The 20,362-nt window shown below is 40.5% G+C and overlaps 1 protein-coding gene across 1 annotated transcript; it reads left to right on the forward strand.

The window, feature by feature from the left end:
• Positions 1–673: 673 nt before the first annotated feature.
• Positions 674–20,214, forward strand: LOC112250367 (adhesion G-protein coupled receptor F3). The gene is made up of 18 exons (XM_024420452.2): positions 674–807; positions 11,994–12,054; positions 12,519–12,531; positions 12,731–12,859; positions 12,973–13,125; positions 13,356–13,420; positions 13,572–13,630; positions 13,773–13,894; positions 14,281–14,508; positions 14,698–14,934; positions 15,141–15,281; positions 15,461–15,657; positions 15,947–16,117; positions 16,200–17,522; positions 17,630–17,671; positions 17,824–17,859; positions 18,839–18,915; positions 19,102–20,214. The coding sequence occupies exons 1-17, from the start codon at positions 785–787 to the stop codon at positions 18,902–18,904; spliced, it is 3,066 nt and encodes a 1,021-aa protein (XP_024276220.1). The 5' UTR covers positions 674–784; the 3' UTR covers positions 18,905–18,915; positions 19,102–20,214.
• The last annotated feature ends 148 nt before the right edge of the window (positions 20,215–20,362 follow it).

Here is a 20,362-nt window from a genome sequence, read left to right on the forward strand (position 1 = left end):
AGAAGTCGGCACATCAGCTTTACCTATTTCAGATGAGTCACGTTCCGACGCTACAGACAAAAGTTGGCACATCAGCTTTACCTACTTCAGATGAGTCACGTTCAGACATTACAGACGTTTTCATTCGATTTTCTGGATGTTTCATGGTCTGACAAACACCGGTGTAGCTTGACCACCTTCCACCGCGGATGCGGAAGTCTGACAGGCAGATGTGGTGGGTATTTTTGTATTACGTTGCTAAGACTGACACATGGGTGCGTCAAAAGACTCTTAATTAACCAGTGTTGAAGTAGCTACGAGGTAACTGTGGCTCAATACAGTCAGGCCTCATCAAGTACTGTGTTCTGTAATGTCTAGCTGGTAAATATTTGCAATAAAAGAACGAACCACATTGGGCCTCTCACTGTTCCACCTGTCTTTCCTCAATTGAGTGTATAATATTTAAATGTATAGGAATTACATGTAATGTCCAGGCAAAATGTCCTATTTATATAGTTTGTAACCTCCTGAAAGGAAATGCTGGATTTGGTAGCCAAATGTGGATGGAAAGTTGAAGGCCTGAAGGCCTGTGTTGACCAGTCCAGATGGCATTGGGAGATACCAGCCATGCAAATGGCAGGGAACACTTTTTCACTTCTTATCGTCATCTGACGCATCTCTTGTGCTGCTTTCAAGCTTTTTTCACTGTGAGTGTTCAGTCTACCCTGAAGGCCTCCTGGTGATCATGGATTACAAACTGCATCCCACCTGTTGATCACTGGTTTCACAAGTAAAATCCAGGTTTATGAGCAGATTTCTTAAATCAAGGTCAGTATCTCCTCTTCCTGATTATATATTATCTTTCATCATTTCTATGAAGGACTGCATTTACAAATGGTTCATACTGCTTAAGACTTGGTGGTTGCCCTGTATATTCTTATTCAAACGCATGCCAATATTGTCACGACTCCCGCCAAAGGTGGCTCCCCTCCCTGTTCGGCGGCGGTCCTCGTCACCGGCCTACTAGCCACCACCGATCCCTTTTCCCTTGTCTGTTGGTTTAGTCTTATTAGTTGCACCTGTTTCTTTTGTGTTTCTTGATTTCTGGTCTATGTCAGCCTGTTTGGCCCGTTGGGGTTTGTGTGGGATTATTTTATGTTCACTGTCGGTGTTGGATGTATTTTCTCTCTGGATCGTTTTGCCCTGTGTGCTTGGGCGGGTCAGTGTTTCTGCGCCCTGTGTTTGGCGTGACCGTTTTTGTGCCGGAGAGACGTCTGTTATTGAAGCCTCTGCTCTCTGCGCCTGACTCCTACCTTCCACAGCTAGTAACCCGTGACAAATATGTAGTTTGAAAATAACTTTAAACAGAACATTTTATTGTGTGAGTGAAACATTTTGAATATTGTGACATTTTTTAAAATGTAGTTAGCAATAATTAGTTAGGCTAGCAGAATGGCTGTATTGTATTGATGTTGAAAAATAGTTTACTTTTAGAGGAGATTTCCAAGACCCAAGACCTAAAAAGTGCTTTCAATTGAGACACTTCAGTTTATTTCTGCTCAAGTTCTTTTTAAATAAAGTGAGCTTCAATAGACCGAAAAGAGGTGTGTCTGGAATAATGTAGCCTGTTTATACAGGCTGCTTCTGCATAGTATTCTGTTCTATTCACACTGCCTGGTGTACCATCTCATTAATGCTTAAATTAATGTCATATTGAGAGGCCATACATTACTTTATAAAAGTGGCTTAATGACTTTTTCTGTGCTGTGATAACCTCTAAACGCACCAGGAGGTTTTGTACACACTAAAAAAAGTAGGGTTCCACAAGGGTTCTCTGGGAAGGGTGATGGTTCTTAATACAAATCACATTTTATTGGTCACATACACATGGTTAGCAGATGGTAATGCGAGTGTAGCGAAATGTGAGTGTAGCGAAATGCCTGTGCTTCTAGTTCCGACAATGCAGTAATATCTATATCTGCGGTAATAAAAAATGTGGAACCATACTGACTCAATGGTTCATTGCCGTTCAAAAAAGGGTTCTATCCTCTTTCAGTGATTATAAAAATGAAGGGGTGGCTTATTAGAATATTTGAGGCGTGGTTTTTCACGGCTCTTTTTGTCCAACCGTGAGTGAGACTGTCATTCCAGTTTATCTGATCTGTTGTGTTATGCGATTACATTTTGTACAGTATATGTCCAGTGATGGTGTCTTGTGAAAAACGAATGTATAGACTTGTGTCAATTGAGAATGTTTGACTAAGTCAGTAGTTCTCAGCTCTCTCCTCAGCCATTCCAGAGCTAACACACCTGATGCAATTTGTTAATAAACACAATAATACAATGAACACAATAATGAAACATATGGTGTTTTAACAATATAATATGGCTATTAAACCAGAATAAATGATGTTATAGTTCTAAAAATAACCTTTGAGATAGAGAACATCCATAAAGGTTCTATAACCCCTATAACCTCCATAAAGGTTCTAAAAGAACCAGTAAAAAAAACAACCCGAAAGGGTTGTAACCATCGCGGAACCCTTTTTTGGTGCTATGTAGAATTTTATATTTAAGAAAAGGATTCTATATAGCACCATACATTTCATTTAGAACCTTATGAGCATGGTTCTTTATATACTAGGGTTCTGCTATGGTTCCAAGCCAAATAACCCCTATTTGGCACTATGTAGAACAATTTGTTTTTTTGTGTAATTGTGCTAGCCCATAGGTTTAAGTATCATGTAAGATTGTGTAAGATCCAGCTGAATGTGTAGGCCAACCCTTTTCACTGTTAAATTACTTCAAGTAAAATGTTGAGGATTTTTAGTTAATAAGCATATGCAGTTACAGTGGGGCAAAAAAGTATTTAGTCAACCACCAATTGTGCAAGTTCTCCCACTTAAAAAAATGAGAGAGGCCTGTAATTTTCATCATAGGTACACTTCAACTATGACAGACAAAATGAGAAGAAAAAAATCCACAAAATCACATTGTAGGATTTTTAATGAATTTATTTGCAAATTATGGTGGAAAATAAGTATTTGGTCACCTACAAACAAGCAAGATTTCTGGCTCTCACAGACCTGTAACTTCTTCTTGTCCTCCACTCGTTACCTGTATTAATGGCACCTGTTTGAACTTGTTATCAGTATAAAAGACAACTGTCCACAAACTCAAACAGTCACACTCCAAACTCCACTATGGCCAAGACCAAAGAGCTGTCAAAGGACACCAGAAACAAAATTGTAGACCTGCACCAGGCTGGGAAGACTGAATCTGCAATAGGTAAGCAGCTTGGTTTGAAGAAATCAACTGTGGGAGCAATTTTTAGGAAATGGAAGACATTCAAGACCACTGATAATCTCCCTCGATCTGGGGCTCCACGCAAGATCTCACCCCGTGGGGTCAAAATGATCACAAGAACGGTGAGCAAAAATCCCAGAACCACACGGGGGGACCTAGTGAATGACCTGCAGAGAGCTGGGACCAAAGTAACAAAGCCTACCATCAGTAACACACTACGCCGCCAGGGACTCAAATCCTGCAGTGCCAGACGTGTCCCCCTGCTTAAGCCAGTACATGTCCAGGCCCGTCTGAAGTTTGCTAGAGAGCATTTGGATGATCCAGAAGAAGATTGGGAGAATGTCATATGGTCAGATGAAACCAAAATATAACTTTTTGGTAAAAACTCAACTCGTCGTGTTTGGAGGACAAAGAATGCTGAGTTGCATCCAAAGAACACCATACCTACTGTGAAGCATGGGGTGGCCTAGCCAGTCTCCAGATCTCAACCCCATAGAAAATATTTGGAGGGAGTTGGAAGTCCGTGTTGCCCAGCAACAGCCCCAAAACATCACTGCTCTAGAGGAGATCTGCATGGAGGAATGGGCCAAAATACCAGCAACAGTGTGTGAAAACCTTGTGAAGACTTACAGAAAACATTTGACCTCTGTCATTGCCAACAAAGGGTATATAACAAAGTATTGAGATAAACTTTTGTTATTGACCAAATACTTATTTTCCACCATAATTTGCAAATAAATTCATTAAAAATCCTACCTTGTGATTTTCTGGATTTTGTTTTCTCATTTTGTCTGCCATAGTTGAAGTGTACCTATGATGATTACAGGCCTCTCTCATCTTTTTAAGTGGGAGAACTTGCACAATTGGTGGCTGACTAAATACTTTTTTGCCCCACTGTATATGTGTGCCATGGCGGTCTACACTGGAAAAAATGAAAATTCTTTAATGGTTCATCCTCAGCTCTTAAGGTTCCTTGGAGAACTCTTATGTGATAAAGAACCTTTGAGTTAAGTGTGAGGTACTTGACGTGGCATCTACGGTTCTTCAGAATTCTAAAAGTTTCTTGAAATATACGGAAGCCTACAAATGTGTCCCTTTCATATCAGTTAAATTAACACTGTAAAGAAGTACAATAACCCCCAGTGTAGGTGTCAATAACCAGAGTTGAACCAAAACTACACCCATCCCTATATTTCCCAGTATGCTCTATTGCAGTTACATTTTTAGAATCGTTTTTATCAATATCGACATTGCCTTCAGAAAGTATTCAAATCCCTTGACTTTTTCCACATTTGGTTGAGTATTAAATTGAGATTTTATGTCACTGGCCTACACACAATACTCCATAATGTCAAAGCTTGTTATGGCAAGCCTAAATAAGTTCATGAGTATGAATGTGCTTAACCATAGTGATAGGCATTCCGGCTCTTTTCAGTGAGCCGGCTCATTCGGCTCAGAGGGACGGGATGTGGCCACTATTTGAAGGGGCTCCTCCAAATAGGATCGGACCTCCATTATGGTATCTGCTGAGGGATTCCTTCGTGCTGCATCCCCAGTTGCTCTCTCGTCAAACAACATCCAAACAGCAGACATTTGTGGCACTACTGCTGGTGCTTCTGCTCCATCTGATCCCTCTTCTTCCTGTTGCCCTGGTGCTTGAGCCAGCTGACTGTTGGGGCTGTCCCTCCCTGCTGCAGAGGTTATTCTTTGAAGAGCCTCATCAATCACTCTGGCATCACTGAAGGCTAACTTCTTAAACCTGGGGTCAAGTGCAGCGGTTTCTGATAGTGCGTGATTATATTCCATTCTGTGGAACTTTCTGTCCATTGATGAACATGGGTGTCAATCAACTATGTCACATGTCCTGTGGTTACATTTGCTTCTCTCTGGCGACTGGCTGTGATTCGCTGCAGACCCTTACACAGAAGTATAATTTTTGAGGCTGTCACATAGCTGGAAAGAGAGAACAGTAACTTATTAGTTCAGGTTCATGTTTTGTCTACTGATACTACATCCTCATCTACATATATACATCTCATCACATATACATATATAATTACTGGATTAAATAATGATGTAATAATAACTGCTTACTGTACTCACTGATCTCCACTGTGACCTGCTCAAAGGGCTCCAGGACTCTGCACACCACCTCCCATTCCTCTTGGGTCAGAGCATCAACAGGTGCATTGACAATGACCAGGATAGAGATGATGGCATCCTTTGACTCAAGAAACCGCTTGAACATAAAACATGTTGAATTCCACTTTGTAGTGCAGTCTTGTTTAGGCCTCAGCTCAGCCATCCCCATCTGGCGTTGTGTACACTTTAGTTTTTCAGCACCTACTGTTCTTCTGTGGAAATATTCCACAGCTGCTTTCACTTTGTCCACAGTGGGCTTCATCACCTTCAGAGCATCTCTTACAATCAGGTTGATTGTCTGGGCAAGACATGGGTGATGGGTCCATTTAAACATTTTCATGGCTTTGGTTATGTTAGCTGCATTGTTGCTAACACAACAGACCACTTTTCCATCTACTTGCCATTCTCTGGCCACTCTCATCAGTTCCTCTGCCAAGTTCTCTGAGGTGTGTCTGTCGCTGAACTCAAAGCAGTCCAGAAGACAGCTTGACATCGACAAATATTCAATGAAGTGACATGTAACCGACATGTAAGAAGTGGTTACCCTTGATGTCCAGCAGTCAGTGGTAAGGCAAACTGCAGCAGCTTTTTGGAATCTTTCCCGCACTGAAGCCTGTGTGCTCTCGTACAGTTGTGGAATAAGTGATTTTGAAAGTGTTTTCCTGCTTGGAATTGTGTACATTGGACTTAGACTATTGCTATAATTTCTAAAACCTCTGTCCTCCACGATCAAAAATGTCTGGAAATCAGTGGCAGTCATTTTAGCCAATGCAATATAATTTTGGCCTTGTTTTGCTACAGACATAGACTTTGGCATAAACTGGTCCATAGAAGACTGTGTTGCTGTGGGTCGCAGAGTAGGCCTACTTGACTGTGTGGAGGTGCTGGCTCCACCACTATCACTAGCAGGCCCGCTAGTTTCTCGAAGCTCCGCTACAGCTAGCTTCATAGTTGGGTGCACAGTTCGCATATGCCGCTGTAGATTGTGCATAGAACTGGCTTTATATGAGATTTTGTTTTGGCAAATTCTACACTGTGCTCTAACATTGTCTACATTATTAAAATGCATCCAAATTCTACTGTGCTTCAAATCAAATCACATCAAATGTATTTATATAGCCCTTCGTACATCTGCTGATATCTCAAACTGCTGTTCAGAAACCCAGCCTAAAACCCCAAACTGCAAGCAATGCAGGTGTAGAAGCACAGTGGCTAGGAAAAACTCCATAGAAAGGCCAGAACCTAGGAAGAAACCTAGAGAGGAACCAGGCTATGAGGGGTGGCCAGTCCTCTTCTGGCTGTGCCGGGTGGAGATTATAACAGAACATGGCCAAGATGTTCAAATGTTCATAAATGACCAGCATGGTCAAATAATAATAATCACAGTAGTTGTAGAGGGTGCAGCAAGTCAGCACCTCAGGAGTAAATGTCAGTTGGCTTTTCATAGCCGATCATTAAGAGTATCTCTACCATTCCTGCTGTCTCTAGAGATGTTGAAAACAGCAGGTCTGGGACAGGTAGCACGTCCGGTGAACAGGTCAGGATTCCATAGCCACAGGCAGAACAGTTGAAACTGGAGCAGCAGCATGGCCAGGTGGACTGGGGACAGCAAGGAGTCATCATGCCAGGTAGTCCTGATGCATGGTCCTAGGGCTCAGGTCCTCCAAGAGAGAGAGAGAGAAAGAAAGAAAGAGGCTAGTACTGGACTAATATGATCAAAGAAAAAAAGAAAGAGGCTAGTACTGGACTAATATGATCAAAGAAAGAAAGAAAGAAAGAAAGAAAGAAAGAAAGAAAGAAAGAAAGAAAGAAAGAAAGAAAGAAAGAAAGAAAGAAAGAAAGAAAGAAAGAAAGAAAGAAAGAAAGAAAGAGAGAAAGAGAGAATTAGAGAGAGCATACTTAAATTCACACAGGACACCGGATAAGACAGGAGAAGTACTCCAGATATAGCAAACTGACCCTAGCCCCCCGACACATAAACTACTGCAGCATAAATACTGGAGGCTGAGACAGGAGGGGTCAGGAGACACTGTGGCCCCATCTGATTATACCTCTGGACAGGGCCAAACAGGAAAGATAGAGCCCCACCCAGTTTGCCAAAGCACAGCCCCCACACCACTAGAGGGATATCTTCAACCACCAACTTACCATCCTGAGACAAGACCGAGTATAGCCCACAAAGATCTCCGCCACGGCACAACCCAAGGGGGGGCGCCAACCCAGACAGGAAGATCACGTCAGTGACTCAACCCACTCAAGTGACGCACCCCTCCTAGGGACGGCAAAGAGCACCAGTAAGCTAGTGACTCAGCCCCTGTAATAGGGTTAGAGGCAGAGAATCCCAGTGGAAAGAGGGGAACCGGTCAGGCCGAGACAGCAAGGGCGGTTCGTTGCTCCAGAGTCTTTCCGTTCACCTTCACACTCCTGGGCCAGACTACACTCAATCATATGACCCACTAAAGAGATGAGTCTTCAGTAAAGGTTGAGACCGAGTCTGCATCTTTCACATGGGTAGGCAGACAATAAAAATGGAGCTCTATAGGAGAAAGCCCTGCCTCCAACTGTTTGCTTAGAAATTCTAGGGACAATTAGGAGGCCTGCGTCTTGTGACCCTAGCGTACGTGTAGGTATGTACGGCAGGACCAAATCAGAGAGATAGGTAGGAGCAAGCCCATGTAATGCTTTGTAGGTTAGCAGTAAAACCTTGAAATCAGCCCTTGCCATAACAGGAAGCCAGTGTAGGGAGGCTAGTACTGGACTAATATGATCAAATGTTTTGGTTCTAGTCAGGTTTTTAGCAGACGTATTTAGCACTACCTGAAGTTTATTTAGTGCTTTATCCGGGTAGCCGGAAAGTAAAGCATTGCAGTAGTCTAACCTAGAAGTAACTAAAGCATGGATACATTTTTCTGCATCATTTTTGGACAGAAAGTTTCTGATTTTTGCCATGTTACATAGATGGAAAAAGCTGTCCTTGAAACAGTCTTGATATGTTCATCAAAAGAGAGATCAGGTTCCAGAGTAACGCCGAGGTCCTTCACAGTTTTATTTTAGACGACTGTACAACCATTAAGATTAATTGTCAGATTCAACAGAAGATCGCTTTGTTTCTTGGGACCTAGAACAAGCATCTCTGTTTTGTCCGAGTTTAAAAGTAGAATGTTTGCAGCCATCCACTTCCTTATGTCTGAAACACAGGCTTCTAGCGAGGGCAATTTTGGGGTTTCACCATGTTTCATTGAAATGTACAGCTGTGTGTCATCCGCATAGCAGTGAAAGTTAACATTATGTTTTCGAATGACATCCCCAAGAGGTAAAATATATACCTTGAGGAACACCGAAATTTACAGTTGATTTGTCAGAGGACAAACCATTCACAGAGACAAACTGATTTCTTTCCGACAGATAAGATCTGAACCAGGCCAGAACTTGTCTGTGTAGACCATTTTGGGTTTCCAATCTCTCCAAAAGAATGTGGTGATCGATGGTATCAAAAGCAGCACTACGGTCTAGGAGCACGAGGACAGATGCAGAGCCTCTGTCTGACGCCATTAAAGGTCATTTACCACCTTCACAAGTGCAGTCTCAGTGCTATGATGTGGTCTAAAACCAGACTGAAGCATTTCGTATACATTTTTTGTCTTCTGGAAGGCAGTGAGTTTCTGCGCAACAGCTTTTTCAAAACAAATTGAGAGGAATGGAAGATTCGATATAGGCCGATAGTTTTTTATATTTTCTGGGTCAAGGTTTGGCTTTTTCAAGAAAGGCTTTATTACTGCCACTTTTAGTGAGTTTGGTACACATCCGGTGGATAGAGAGCCGTTTATTATGTTCAACATAGGAGGGCCAAGCACAGGAAGCATCTCTTTCAGTAGTTTAGTTGGAATAGGGTCCAGTATGCAGTTTGAAGGTTTAGAAGCCATGATTATTTTCATCATTGTGTCAAGAGATATAGTACTAAAACATTTGAGAGTCTCTCTTGATCCTAGGTCCTGGCAGAGTTGTGCAGACTCAGGACAACTGAGCTTTGGAGGAATACGCAGGTTTAAAGAGGAGTCCGTCATTTGCTTTCTAATAATCATGATCTTTTCCTCAAAGAAGTTCATGAATTTATTACTGCTGAAGTGAAAGCCATCCTCACTTGGGGAATGCTGATTTTTAGTTCGCTTTGCGACAGTATCAAAAAGAAATGCTTCTGACTCATTTTCCAGCTGTTGTTTTCACAGCTGTCCTTCCTCTCTCTCCTAGGCTGCTAAGTGTGTGACTGTGAGTGAGTTGGCTCGGCCCTCCCTCACGCATCTTTGGTTCATTGGTTGACCATGCGTGTCTGATTGACAGGAACAACAGGTGAGGCTGTTAGTCTGAGCAGACAGTCAGAACGAATGTCTGCGCTTGAGAATTTAGGCCTATATTATTTTATTTATTTTTTTGTTCTTTGAATTATTTAATTCTATTCATTCAAATCTTTTGATTATTCATATCTTAAATGTATTATATTTTTATAAATACATTTGGCTCTTCTGATATGCGAGCCGGCTCCCAACGTTCACTTCCAAGAGCCGACTCTTAGAGCCGACTCGTTCACGAACGACCCATCACTACTTAACAAGTCACATAATAAGTTGCATGGACTCACTGTGTGCGCAAACATAGTGTTTAAAACATGATTTTTGAATGACTACCTCACCTCTGTACCCCACACATAAACTTATCTACAAGGTCCCTCAGTTGAGCATTGTATTTCAAACACAAAATCAACCACATACACCAGGGAGGTTTTCCAATGCCTCGCAAATAAGGGAACCTATTGGTAGATGTGTAAAAAAAGGGGAAAAAAGCAGACATTGAATATCTCTTTGAGCATCGTGAAGTTATTAAGTTATTACACTTTGGATGGTGTATCAATACACCCGGTCACTACAAAGATGCAGACGTCCTTCCTAACTCAGTTGCCGGAGACAAAGGAAACCGTTCAGGGATTTCACCATGAGGCAAACGGGTGACTTTAAAACCGTTGCAGAGTTTAATGGCTGTGAAGGGAGAAAACTGAGGATGGATCAACAGCATTGTTGTTTCCACAATACTAACCTAAATTATAGAGTGAAAAGAAGGAAGCCTGTACAGAATAAAACCATTTCAAAACATGCGTCCTGTTTGCAGTAAGGCATTAAAGTAAAACGGCAAAGAATGTGGCAAAGAAATTAACTTCATGTCCTGAATACAACGTGTTATGTTGGGGCAAATCCAACACAACACTTCACTGAGTACCACTCTTCATATATTCAAGCAATGTGGTGGCTGCATTATGTTATGTGTATGCTTGTGATCGTCAAGGACTAGAGAGTTTTTTAGGGATAAAAATAAACGGAATAAAGATAATCACATGCAAAATCCTAGCGAAAACCTGATTCAATCTGCTTTCCAACAGACATTGGGAGACAAATTCACCTTTCAGCAGGACAATAAACTAAAAGACAAGGCCAAATATACACTTGAGTTGCTTACCAAGACAACATTGAATGTTCCTGAGTGGCCTAGTTAGAGTTTTGACTGAAATCGGCTTGGAAATCTATGGCAAGACTTCAAAATGTCTGTCAAAGCTATTTTTTTATAATAATGTATGATAATGGTGTGCAAAACTCTTAGAGACTTATCCAGAAAGATATGTATTGACTCAGAGGTGTGAATACTTATGTAAATTTGATATTTCTGTATTTCATTTTCAACACATTTGCAAAATTTTATAAAAACATGTTTCACTTTGTCATTATGGGGTATTGTGTGTGGATGGGTGAGAAAAACATGTTTCACTTTGTCATTATGGGGTATTGTGTGTAGATGGGTGAGAAAAACATGTTTCACTTTGTCATTATGGGGTATTGTGTGTAGATGGGTGAGAAAAACATGTTTCACTTTGTCATTATGGGGTATTGTGTGTAGATGGGTGAGAAAAACATTTTTTTTATTCCATTTTGAATTCAGACTGTAACACATCAAAATGTGGAAAACGTTAAGGGGTTTGAATACTTTCTGAAGGGACTCTTCCGACATGTAAATGATTGAGAGGACATACAGAAAAGTGTACATAGTACGTGCATTGTTCTGGGTTTTGTTTATTGATCAGAGAGATTCATTGCACCATCAGCAGTTCAGCAGGACAAGCTCACTGCCTGCTGTGTTTGTGTTACGGGGAAAATGCAAAGTAATGCAAAGGAATGTTTGTCTAGTTAAATTATGACTTTTTGTACTTCAGGGAAAGGGGCACATGAGATAAGAGGTTAGTAATGGTTCTGAAGTGTATTCGTTATTTAAGTAGCTACCTCACAGGGAAATATTAAAAAATAAAATAAAATACATTCCCAGAGATGGATAATAACGTCTGAATAGAAGAATAAAAGCAACAAATAGACAGACTCAAATGAGACAAATATAACAACAATGGGAATGGACTATCAGAAAAGTGATGTTATGTCTTCACTTTTTATTTCACTCGACGAGCCAAACATTGTAATTAAGTAATGTGTCCAAATGATTGAAGCAGTGTCCATCTTCTTTACTTCCATCAGACAAACGATGTGGGCCAGAGCTGTAATACTTTTCATTGGTGTGTTATTCCATTACCAGCAGGTAAGCAGTACATTGTAATGGTATTTGAAATGAGCCGGTAAGAATTTACACAGGAGCCATGGATGTTAGCCAAGTAAATCAAGTATAGCACAGATAAAAACAAAACATGTTATAGAGAAATGGAAGTAACCTAATTAATGCATATTATCTCACAGATGAATTCTAGTGGTCAGAGAGGGTTTTGTATATGGCCAATATACCACGGTTAAGGGCTGTTCTTATGCACAACGCAATGCAGAGTGCCTGGATACAGCCCTTAGCCGTGGTATATTGGCCATATATTGCTATTATAAACTGGTTACCAATGTAATTAGAGTAGTAAAAATAAATGTTTTGTCATACCCGTGGTATACAGTCTGATATACTATGGCTGGCAGCCAATCAGCATTCAGGGCTCAAATCAGCCAGTTTATAATGTCCCTTTAGTGATGAAATATAATGTGTCTCTCTCTTCATTGACACAGGCCTTAGCAGTGGGTGAGTTATTTATGCATTTATGTCTGAATACATAACAAACCAAGCAGCTTACTCTCTATGAAAAGGTGAAATTACTAAGTAACTCACACAAGCAGATGCACACTTGGAGACCCTCTCCTCTTATCATTTAAATCAGAAGTCGAACAGGCTCTCATGCCTATTTGCCAAAATGTTTCCTTTATGTCACTGATTGTTTTAGATACCTACATGGCTGAGTTCATGATAGAAAGCAATGCTACATTGAACGTCTCTGGTGCTCTATCAGCAATCAAGCAAATAGCAACACCTAATACAACAATGACTATTGAACTGCTTGAACTAACAGCAGGTACAGTATCACTATTTCTACCAAATATGGTTTCATAGAGAAAAATGTGTTTAAAATTATTCTCTATCAGTGTTTCATCCATAGCCCGATTGATAATGTGTGTTTCTTTGTAGAATGTAAAATTGTCGGGAATGCTTCTACGTGTAACTGTTCATCAGCGTACATCTGGAGTAACGACGTGTGTGGCAATTTCCAGTGTTGCAATTACTCATATTGTAACGCAAATATTTCTGACTACCCAGCCCTCTGCATACCCAAAGTGAAAGGTACTATTGCTGATACTGTTATTTCTGCTATCATTCTTCTATATGATCAATAGCCTAGCCCTAGTTGATACTATTAAACAAGTATTGTTATGATTCCTTCTTCATTGTGTCCTTGTTGCTGTTGTTTCTACTAATTGTCATCCACTGCTATTATTAATGTAGTTATTGTTATTGTTGCAGTGTTACTGTATATTTTACACTATTGTAATTGTTTGTTTTTGTTGACATAGTTCGCTTTAATGGAACAGTCCAAGTGAGAATAACAATTAATCAAACTGATACTATCAAAAAACAGGTACATTTTAATTTTAATTTTAGGGAATTCAAATTCGCTGAAATAGTAGTTTTGGTTGTGATGAAAATTATTAACATTTATAGTGAGTTAAAGTGACACCTGAACACACACTATATGTAATATTGATGCTAAAATTTCCTTTTCATCTCAGCTTACAGATGGTTTTAAACAATTACATGGGTTTGAGTGCCTCAATGTGTCTGGACCGAGGTAATGAAATCTAAATATATTGGATGTATTTTCTCATTGCTTAATATTTGGCAGAGTGCTTGTTTTTCTCCCCAAAGGTGCAACATCAATTTCTGATTTTGTCTCCCTTTCACCCATTGGCAACTCAATACGGACACATAAGGGATGATGGACAAATTGTTGATTTCAAAGTGGATCTCAGTGTCATATTTCTGACTGATACACTTGCAAAAATAATAGCTGACCTGGAACCTACTGTTGGCAAAATAGCTGTTGAAACATCAGGTAAATGCCCTGCCCCTTCCTATACAGTACAGCCATTTCACGTAGTGATATTAAGACCATGAGTAGATCTGCCAAAAACACCGGGGCATTAGGCTCAGATAAGTCACACGAGAAAATATTATATACAGTATATATATATTTTTAAAAATGGAGTCTCTGCACACTCTAATCAGTTGTAGTTTCAGAGTTTAACTTGCTAAGCTTTCGATACTATGATGACCTTCGCCGGACCATACAAACAAGTGCAGAGACAGTTTCATACTGAGAAATGTGGCAAGGATTATGGTATGAAATAGATTGTTAGGTTGGAAATTATTATGTAAAGCGTGTAAGGATGTATTGTATTATTTATTGCATTGATACTGTATGTTTTTGCTTTTCCACAGGACTCGTGAGCATTCAGTATCCAATGGACACAGTGAAATTCTCCTCAACACCGACGCTAAACTGCAGATTTGAAGAGAAAACAAACGGCTCTTGGAACTGGAACCTGTTAAAAGGAAATAAGACATTTAATCTGAACACTGGAAGCAGCATAACAGTCTCATTACCCAATGAAACGCCACACAATTGTACCACAGTCCAAATTATAAAGTTGTCAGGGAACTGGGCAGGTGAGTCTGAGAGACCTATGATGCTTGCCAATATAAGTTGAGGGTGTAGGATTCTATTTCATGTTTATGAAGCCATTGTAAATATAGCATCTCATTTTGTTCGATGCTGAAATAGGCCTACTGTTGGTAATGTTTATTGCTTTTTGAGTGATGATTAACTATTTTATCCCTCTCTTAATGCTTCTGAAGGGATTTATAAGTGTGGATTTTCCAAAGGGTCCATTGTGCACGCAGCCACTGCAGAGTTGAAGGTAGCCCTGCTACCAGATAAGATCACCATGACGATTGACCCACTGACTGTAGAATGCCAAGATGCAGTGCCTCCTGTGACAGTCACCGCAACCATCGATAACAGCACAGAGCAATACACGGTCACTTGGTCATACCAAAATAATCTCCAAACTCCAAATCTCCAAACTCAACCAGGTACCAGGAACTCTTAGTCTTGTGTCTTGAACTATGTATCACCTTGTTTATTTTTGTGCTCAAAATGATTAAAGTTGCAGTAACTTGATAATAAATAAGCAGTTGCTTATCAACAGATAGTTTGCTGATAGTATGACCATCTGTAGAGCATCTACAGATGGAAAATCTTCACTATCCAAATAAAGTGTGACCACATTCTATTCTAGTACCACCAGCGGGGATAGCCTACACCACAGTGATATCTATAAATTGCAGTCCATCAAGCTCACCCCATGTTGTCATCGTCAGCTTTACAAACCAGATGGATGAGATCAAGAAAGCAAGCATAACTATCCCAGTGATATATGGTATGTTCAGATTGTATGAGTCCATAAAAAAAGGGAAAAAAGGAAAAGCCATTCCAGTTAATTACTATCCCTCAAATGTGTGAAATGATGTGATTGGTTAAAGTCCCCTTACATCCAGAAGGGATGAAGAAGATGAGGCTTAATTCCTATCAATACTCTTTACTGCTGTTTATATTCAGCTCATGACAGGAACCAGGCTTGTCCTGAAGACAGTAATGTTTGGCCAAAAACCCCAAAAGGTGTAACTGTCACCATCCGAAAATGTGAGGTGAATAGAGTTGGGTACAAAGAGCGGACATGCAAGGGGCCTGAGTGGATGGAGGTGCTGGATAACTGTGTAAATGAGGAGCTCATCAAAGTTGTCAATGCAGCAGCAGTGAGTATGACCTTTCACCTTCTGCACTCACACAACTCTTATTCTGCGAAGTTGATATGGAACATTGGTAATGTTTCGGTGAATGCCTACATTTTCTGTAAAAGTGCATTCCTGCCATTTAGTAATATGACAACACTACTCACGGGTTGGTCATATGATATATCACATTCTTCAACTACACATCCAGCCAATGGAATGCTGTGTGACCTGTGTTGAAATACTCTGGGCCTGTAGAATGTGTTGGTATAGGAAACCAAGTTACTATTCCATGTTTGTTTTTACATCACAGAATTTTAAAGAGGGACTTGGGGCCACTCTTCAGGTTGCTATTCAAATCTTTTCTGATTTGAAGAAGAGCATGGTTGCTGACTCAGTTGCTGATCTGAGTGCATCCATCAATGTGCTGGATACCATGTCGAGTGCATCAGAAACCATCACCCTGGATAACTCCATTTTAGATGTGAGCCATACCCCAGATAACTGTTATACAGTCGTGTACAATATATCTCATACAGAAACATAAATGTATATTTATTTTTCAGACATTTCTTGATGCAGCGAGCAGCATGTTGAATAACACTTGGAAGGCAGTCAACAAAACCCTTGAATACGACATGTCCTCAAAATACCTCACGTCTATCGAGGGTCTAGTGAATAACATCAAAATGAATACCAGTGAGGGAAATGACACCCCAAATATACAACTCAAACTCTGCAATGTTCAAAACGGCACATCTTGCAATGACATTGTGTTTGGTGTAGAGGTCAAATTGGCCCTGTCCTCGGGAATAGTGAAAACTGTGGGAGTAAAAAACCTAGCTGACAAATTAAACAATTCTAAATTCTCAGACTATAAATTCCCTAGCATTGTGGTGTCAGCCACACTGCAAAACAGCAATGACTCCAAAATAGACATCAAATTGGACTTTCCCATCAACCAGTCGATGACTCAAGACTCCAACATCCTCTGTGTGTTCTGGAACACCACATTGAACGAATGGTCTGAAGAAGGCTGCAAGTGGAAGAAAGGGGTCAACAATAGAAGCTATTGCGAGTGCACCCACCTGACCTCCTTTTCAGTGCTGATGTCAAAGATCCCGGTGACCCTGCTCTTTCTGGATGAGATCACCTACGTGGGCCTCGGCGTGTCCATCTGCTCCCTCATCATCTTCCTCATCATCGAGGCGCTGGTGTGGTCGGCCGTCGTCAAGTCCAACCTCTCGCACTTCCGCCACACGGCCCTGGTCAACATCTCTCTGTGCCTGTTACTGGCCGACTGCAGTTTCCTGGCCGCCTGCTTCTCCAGCATCAAAACCTCTACCTGGTGCCTCGTCCTGACCGTGACCAAGCAGTACTTCTTCCTGGCTATGTTCTGCTGGATGCTATGCCTCAGCATCATGCTACTACACCAGCTCATCTTCATCTTCCACCCGCTGAGGAAGAGGGTATATCTGCTCCTGTCCACCATCCTCGGCTACATCTGTCCCACAGTGATAGTGTCAGCTACCTATGTGTACTACAAATACACAGGGAAACCCTACCACAACACGGAAACCTGCTGGCTCACTTACGAGGGACTTCTGAAGGGGTCCATTCACGCATTTCTTCTGCCCGTCGGGACGATTATTTTGATGAATCTCTTCTCCATGGGTGTTGTCATTATGACACTCCTAAAGTCCACTGTCTCTGATGGGAGTAAAGCCGATGAGAAAGAGGCAGCCAAAAGCATCATGAAAGTGATGGTCTTTTTAACGCCAGTCTTTGGAGTAACATGGGTTTTGGGATTCTTTGTTCTGCTCATTGATATCAACGCACCAATGGGTGTTCTGATGAATTATGCTTTCACCATCATAAACTCCTTTCAGGTACTTTGTCATCCATTTTCCATTACAGATATTCCTGTCTGAAATTATTGAGTGAAACTAGCTGTAATTAGTTTTTACCATTGTATTCATTGTGTGATGTTTTTCAGGGCCTTTTCGTTTTGCTGACTGGATGTTTTGCAGAGAAAAGGGTATTTGTCCATCCTTAAAGATATAGATAGATATAATTTAGATATAAATGAAAGATATAATTTAATAGTGTTACAATAGTGAATAATGTATACTAACTGTGTAGATATTATGTACCCTTACTACTACTCCTTCTTTGTCATGTTAATACCAGGTGAAAGATGAGGTGTTGAAACTTTTCTTGGCTGGGGTGAGTTCTGCTCTTTTTTTCCCTGCTTTTGTTGTCTTTCCTTTCAAGTGGTGTTGGAGGGCCAGTAGGAGGCACTCTTTCCTCTGGTCTAAAAAATATCCCAATGCCCCAGGGCAGTGATTGGGGACACTGCCCTGTGTAGGGTGCCGTCTTTCGGATGGAACGTTAAACGGGTGTCCTGACTCTCTGAGGTCATTAAAGATCCCATGGCACTTATCGTAAGAGTAGGGGTGTTAACCCCGGTGTCCAAACCATCACGGTCACCTAATAATCCCCAGTTTACAATTGGCTCATTCATCCCCCTCCTCTCCCCTGTAACTATTCCCCAGGTCGTTGCTGTAAATGAGAACGTGTTCTCAGTGAACTTACCTGGTAAAATAACGGATAAATAAAATAAAAAAATACAAATTATTGAGCAGTCAAATGTGGTTAAATCTTTCTTCAAGTTGCTCTTATAACTGTGTAGAAATGCTATAATTACGCTAGTTACAACATTGTACTTCCATAGTACTATGGTATTTGTCTTGTAATGACATAGTAAACTTTTTACCAATTTAATTACAGCAGTAAAAATAAATGTTTTGTCATACCGGGGCGGCAGGGTAGCCTAGTGGTTAAAACCCCGAGCTGACAAGGTACAAATCTGTCGTTCTGCCCCTGAACAGGCAGTTAACCCACTGTTCCTAGGCCGCCATTGAAAATAAGAATTTGTTCTTAACTGACTTAAAATAAAAATTTAAAAAATACCCGTGGTATACAGTCTGATATACCACGGCTGTCAGCCAATCAGCATTCAGGGCTCGAACCACCCAGTTTATAAAGACTGTTAAATAACAAAAAACGCCCAATTATATTCCTGTAATTAGAAAGCAAAGCAAAATAAAATAAATAAATAAATAATGTATCAATATTGTAATGCCAACATAGTGTCATGTGTTACTGAAAGCACAGATATAAATCTGCCCACCTCTCTCACCAGGCACGTACTACCAAAGGGACAAGTGAGAGTATAAAAGACCTGACAAAGTCCACTTCAAATAATTGATGAACATCAAGGTTTGTACAGTCTTGATACAAGACAAACATGTCTGCTGCTAAACACCTAACTCTTAACTCCTCCAGCCCTTAATTAGTTAAATCAGGCATGCTAGTACTGGGCTGTAACAAAAGCCTGCACACTTTAAGGGTCTGCACGATTGGTGAATGAAAGACACCGTACTCATCATATGTTTTCTGCCTCAGAAAACGAGCTATATTCTGGATCAAGCTATATACTGGATCAGGACCAACCCATATGTCTGCCACTACTCTCACCCAGACAGAAACATCCACCTGGTTGTTTCCTCAAAGACAGGGATGGCTGTGGTTTAGGTGGTGTTTAGACAGGGCTTATCATGATTTCATTATATTATGTAAATTACCTATCAAGTTTCATATTAATATCTGAACTCCTAGACATGAATCAATTGCTAAACACATCTTTGTGATTTCCTGTACACTTATTTTCTACAAACAGTACAGTAGCATACTATGATGTCATAATATTACTGTTGTGTTGGTCAATGGCATTTGGTTAATAATACTAATGATTCAATTGATTGAGTTTTCCTGTACTTGCATTATTTATAACTGTAGATGAACTATGGCAATCAAAGTTATTGTAATAAAGGAAGGCCAGGATTCCAGGCATGTTGTAGACAAACACATTGCATACTGACAAAGTGCCTTTTAAAGGCTATTTCCCCAACATTTGCAAAGATCGCATTCACGGTAAACACTGCAGATATTGGCTCAAGCTGAGATTACCTTTAAAATGCCCTTCAAGTGCTGTGCACTTGTAGACAACGTGCCTTTGATTGAATCCCGGCCTAATTGTCTTTTTTAATCTAAACCCGCTGCCACCAATTCATTGTTTGGAATATAGGAGTATCATTTGTGGCTGTAGAGCAAATGCATTTATGTAATAGAATGAGAAACCTAGGGCTGGATTCAATCCATTTCGACAAAGTATCGTGGAAGATCCACATAAAAATGTTAAGATCTTCAGTGCTACGGAATGAATAGAGCCCCTAGATTAACTAGCTTTATTAGGGGAAGGTAGTATCTCCATTAGTCTATGGTCTCGATTCAATCCAGAGTGGGATTGACATTTAAAGGCAATGTTCCCACATTTCTCAGAGACTGCAGTCACAGTAATGTCAGTCCAATCGGAAATTGCCTTTAAATGTCAATTACGCTGTAACATGGATCTTCTGCAGTCTGAATTAAATCTAGCCCTATGTTAATGTTTATTTTTTACATTGTTATCTGTATGTGTGTGTGCTCTTGCAATCATCTAATAATCAATAAAATATAGAAACATAAATCTCACAGAAGCAATTATTTCATTATTTCAGGCTCCTGAGTGGTGCAGTGGTCTAAGGCACTGCATCTCAGTGCAAGAGGTGTCACAGTCCCTGGTTCGATTCCAGACTGTATCACATCCAGCCGTGATTGGGAGTCT

Source organism: Oncorhynchus tshawytscha, linkage group LG05 (genome assembly GCF_018296145.1).
Source record: "Oncorhynchus tshawytscha isolate Ot180627B linkage group LG05, Otsh_v2.0, whole genome shotgun sequence".
NCBI lineage: Eukaryota > Metazoa > Chordata > Actinopteri > Salmoniformes > Salmonidae > Oncorhynchus > Oncorhynchus tshawytscha.

Coding starts and splice junctions, on each gene's coding strand:
- LOC112250367 (XM_024420452.2), top strand. CDS start 785: ATGAGCAGATTTCTTAAATCAAG. Junction 14,935..15,140: donor AAATCTCCAAACTCAACCAG/GTACCAGGAACT, acceptor ATTCTATTCTAG/TACCACCAGCGGGGATAGCC. Junction 15,282..15,460: donor AACTATCCCAGTGATATATG/GTATGTTCAGAT, acceptor GTTTATATTCAG/CTCATGACAGGAACCAGGCT.